Source organism: Mandrillus leucophaeus, unplaced genomic scaffold (assembly GCF_000951045.1).
Source record: "Mandrillus leucophaeus isolate KB7577 unplaced genomic scaffold, Mleu.le_1.0 Scaffold159, whole genome shotgun sequence".
Lineage (NCBI taxonomy): Eukaryota > Metazoa > Chordata > Mammalia > Primates > Cercopithecidae > Mandrillus > Mandrillus leucophaeus.
In genome coordinates, this window is record NW_012101576.1 from 1,390,310 (window position 1) to 1,394,578 (window position 4,269).

Genomic DNA, 4,269 nt, shown 5'->3' on the forward strand with positions numbered 1-4,269 from the left:
TGTGAGTGTGTGTGAGTGTGTGTGAGTGTGTGAGAGTGTGTGTGAGTGTGTGTATGAGTGTGTGTGAGAGTGTGTGTGTGAGAGTGTGTGTGTATGAGAGTGTGTGTGTGAGAGTGTGTGTATGAGAGTGTGTGTGTGTGTGAGAGTGTGTGTGAGAGTGTGTGTGTGACTGTGTGAGAGTGTGTGTGTGAGTGTGTGTGAGAGTGTGTGTGTGTGTGAGTGTGTGTGAGTGTGTGTATGAGAGTGTGTGTGTGAGTGTGTGTGTGTGTGAGAGTGTGTGTGAGTGTGTGAGTGTGTGTGAGTGTGTGTGTGTGTGAGAGTGTGTGTGTGACTGTGTGTGTGTGAGTGTGTGTGAGTGTGTGAGAGTGTGTGAGAGTGTGTGTATGAGAGTGTGTGTGTGAGTGTGTGTGTGAGTGTGTGTGAGAGTGTGTGTGAGTGTGTGTATGAGAGTGTGTGAGTGTGTGTGAGTGTGTGTGTGAGAGAGTGTGTGTGAGTGTGTGTGTGAGTGTGTGTGTGAGAGTGTGTGTGTGAGTGTGTGTGTGAGAGAGTGTGTGAGAGTGTGTGTATGAGAGTGTGTGAGTGTGTGTGTGAGTGTGTGTGTGTGAGTGTGTGTGAGAGAGTGTGTGTGTGAGAGTGTGTAGGAAGGGTTCAGACAGAATTCTGGGGCACTGCACATTTAGAGCTTGGGTGCAACAATGTTCCTTGAATTTAAATGTAATCCTACCGAAGCTGTGACCACATGGTCCTGTCTCAGAAGAATCGGTGCTGTTCTCAAAGAAGCATCGAGTAATTTCAAAATAACTCAAGTTCTTTATCTACATTTCTCTTTGTAAAGGAATATAAATCCACAATAAAACATCTTAAAATTCCTGTTAGTCTCCCAAAATCTTCCCTCACCCATCCCTTTAACTAACATATGCATTTATCGTACACCTTTTTCTTTGAAATTCTCTTTAAAAACTCCTCTCCTTCAGCCCCATTCACCTTCTTCAGCCCCGTCCACACTCCTTGGTTTCTGTAGAGCTTTTACCACCCCTCCCCTTTTTTCCTCCAGGTGGAGAACCTTACCCTCCCCCAGCTTTCTGAATCTGGACTGCAGAAGCCTCCCAAAGCGTATCTATTCCAGAAGCACCTGGGGACAGGGGTGGGTCATGGGGTGGAGCTGCTGAAAAGGGCACCTGGGCTGGCAAATGAAACCTCAAAAGTGAGGGGGAAGACTGAGTGCACACAGGTCATGATTGTCCTGTCTCATTTCCGGTCTCATGTCACTGCTGAGAAGTCCTGACTCTCAATCTGGTGGAGGAAACCTGGTATTAAATAGACTTGCCAGCATTAACTTGTGAGCTTTAAGCAAAGATAGCCTAGGCAGAGTAAACAGCTTGGGAAACCACACAGGGCCTTGGGAGAACCTGGGACATGTCGGGGCCACAAGTGATTCTTCCCAGCTGATGTGCAAAGAGTCTTCCACGGAAGTATCAGGGGACCCCTGTGCATGGCAAACAGCGCACCTGGAAGGAATATCACAGGGGCAGTGACATAATCAGATCTAGGTTTCAGAAAGATCATGCTGGCCAGGGGGTGGAGAAGAGACAGGAGCGGCTTAGCCAGAAGGCCTCCCATCAGTAAGGCTGGCACTGCAAAGGGCTCCCCTTAATGCTGTATCATCAACAACCTTAGGTAAGTGTCAGGATCTTTACATACCTTAGTTCATTATAGCTCACAAAAAGGCAGCTGTCTCAGATTACAGACGAGGAGGCTAAGGCCAATGGAGGCCAGAGGTGGCAAGGCTGAGATTTGAACTCAGGATTAGTTGAATCAGTAGCAACGTGGGGTGGTTCCTGATTCGCTTCAGGAGCAGGGTAGAGTGGACTAACTGGCCACGAGGATGCACGGGCAGCCCCTCGGGGTTAGACGCCCCGGGGTGCCAGGCCCGCTGTTGTGGATGAATGGCCCCAGCGCCCTCCCCTCCCGCCCAGGTTCCGGCAGCTGCTGGCGGAGCAGGAGCCCGAGGTGCAGGAGGTGTCCCAGATTTTCCGCTCGGTGCTGCAGGAGGTTCTGGAGAGGATGAAGCAGGAAGAGGAGGCCCACAAGCTGACGCGCCAGTGGAGCCTGCGACCCCGCGGCAACCTGGCCACCTTCAAGACCCGCGCGCGCATCTCCCCCTTCGCCAGCGACATCAGGACCATCTCCGAGGACGTGGAGCGGGACGCGCCGCCGCCACTGCGGTCCTGGAGCATGCCCGAATTCCGGGCGCCCAAAACCAACTGATCGCGGCCGCTCCCCTGCCCAGAAGCGGAGCCGTCTACAGGGGGAATGATAGGCCGGTGACTGGAGCGCCGGGCCCTGGAACCTCCTCACCTAGCCCTGAAGGGGAGACCCAAGAGGCGGCCGCATCCCAAGACGCTGCTGTAAAATGAAGCTCCATCTTCCTCCTCTGGCCACAAAGCCGAGTCAGGTCGTAGAGCGGCACCGCCTTCGCCCTCTCCTGCGCGAGTCTGCGGGAGCAGCCCCTTCCCTAACTGGCAGATTCAAGGTTTTGAAAGACAGACCATTGCCCCATCCTCATCTCCTGCTTCTGTCTAAAAGCGGACAGTTGCCCTGCCTTTTTGCAAGACCTAGATTCTCACCCCAATTTCAGGGATGTCCCATTCACTCCCCTACCCCCATCCCCAGTGCTAAGGGACCTGTTGAATGGTATCCATTCTTGCTAGTGACTGGCTGAGCTCACCACTGCAGACGGGTCACAGCCTTATGGGCAGGCACAGCTGGAAGGGACCAGAGAGACAATTAGATCCACTCTTTTCAGCTAGTAAATGTGGAACTTGAGGCTCAGACAGGGACACTTGTTTTGCCTTTAACTGCAGCCAGCTGCTCATGAACAGTGAGATTGTTCCTGCAAAAATAGTGTCTGTTCTTGAGTTTGGAATCCTGGGCTATGAAGGGACAGATCCAAAGGCTACATCTCTACCTACCTGTGGCCTGATCCATCTCTTACCTTGGCACCGGGATGAGAATCTCAGCTGCTCTCCAAGAAGTGTAGCTAGGGGTGGAGGTAGGTTACTCATTACCCCACGCCACAATGTCATCACATGGTCTGTGGCCAGTCCCGAACAGCTTCTTTCAGAGGCTAAGCTCCAAGGTCTTCAGATGCTCCTCTAAAGAGCCCAGGCTTCTCAATTCCAGGGTGCCCCTTTCTGCAGCTGGTCACACCTGCTCTCTGGCTTTCTCCAGAAAGCGATGCCCAAACCCCTGACTGACCTTGAGGCAGCTGAGTGAAATGTTCTAGAAGAGCTTCCTGCAGACTTCATTGTCCTTCCATTTTCTAACACGGTTAGGCCTTGATGATGGGTATGTGGATTACCCAATGTGTGGATCACCCATGGAAAATCTGGAAGGCCAGGAGGCCTTCCCACACACTCTGGGGTTGAAGTGGGGTGTGAGGGGGATGGGCGGGGAAAGTGTCTACCCTCAACTACCAGTGCACTTGTGGAAAATGCAAGTGGACCTTAATAGTAGCCTAAATAAAATGCTAGGAGGAGATATAATCAACGGGGGGTGGGGGGGGGAATCTGTGTATTCCCTCAGTGGAAAAAAAGTTTTTTTGAATGATTTGGTTTTGAACTTCCCTTTTGAAGATTTTTTGGATTTTCACTTGAATCTGGACGGAGAATCATAGGATGGTGGGAAACCTCTGATCCAACACTATCAAGAAGAAACAGTTGATTGGCTTATTAATATAATTGGTAGATGTGAGAATCACTTAAAATAGGTATCTTAAACATCTTACATATTTTATTTGAAGACATAAAAAAGTTCACTCGATTGCCAAATTATTTTTATTTTTCTTTCTTTCTTTCTTTATTTTTTTGAGACTGAGTCTCACTCTGTTGCCCAGGCTGCAGTACAGTGGCGTGATCTCGGCTCACCACAACCTCTGCCTCTCGGGTTCAAGTGATTCTCCTGCCTCAGCCTCCTGAGTAGCTGGGACTACAGGCGCGTACCACCACGCCCAGCTAATTTTTGTATTTTTATTAGAGATGGGGTTTCACTATGTTGCCCAGGCTGGTCTCAAACTCCTGACCTTGTGATCCACTCGCCGTGGCCTCCCAAAGTGCTGGGATTACAGGCATGAGCCACTGTGCCTGGCCGACAAACTTTTGATGTAGGTCCAAGCTGTGCTTTTCTGTGACCTATATGTTTTGTCTGGTGGGAGTTCTACACTTACGTTTTCTTGGTTTGCACTTTAATCATAACAATAATAACAACTGG

General features: G+C 50.5%; 1 protein-coding gene across 2 annotated transcripts in view; it reads left to right on the forward strand.

Moving 5' to 3' along the window:
* The window catches only part of RD3 (retinal degeneration 3), a 20,063-nt gene extending 16,010 nt beyond the window's left edge, over positions 1-4,053 (forward strand). For both annotated transcript variants that reach the window (XM_011975793.1, XM_011975794.1), the window contains exon 3: positions 1,977-4,053. In XM_011975793.1, the coding sequence (XP_011831183.1) occupies positions 1,977-2,268 (292 nt within the window). In that variant the 3' untranslated portion in view covers positions 2,269-4,053. The remainder of the gene's footprint in view (positions 1-1,976) is intronic.
* Positions 4,054-4,269: the final 216 nt, after the last annotated feature.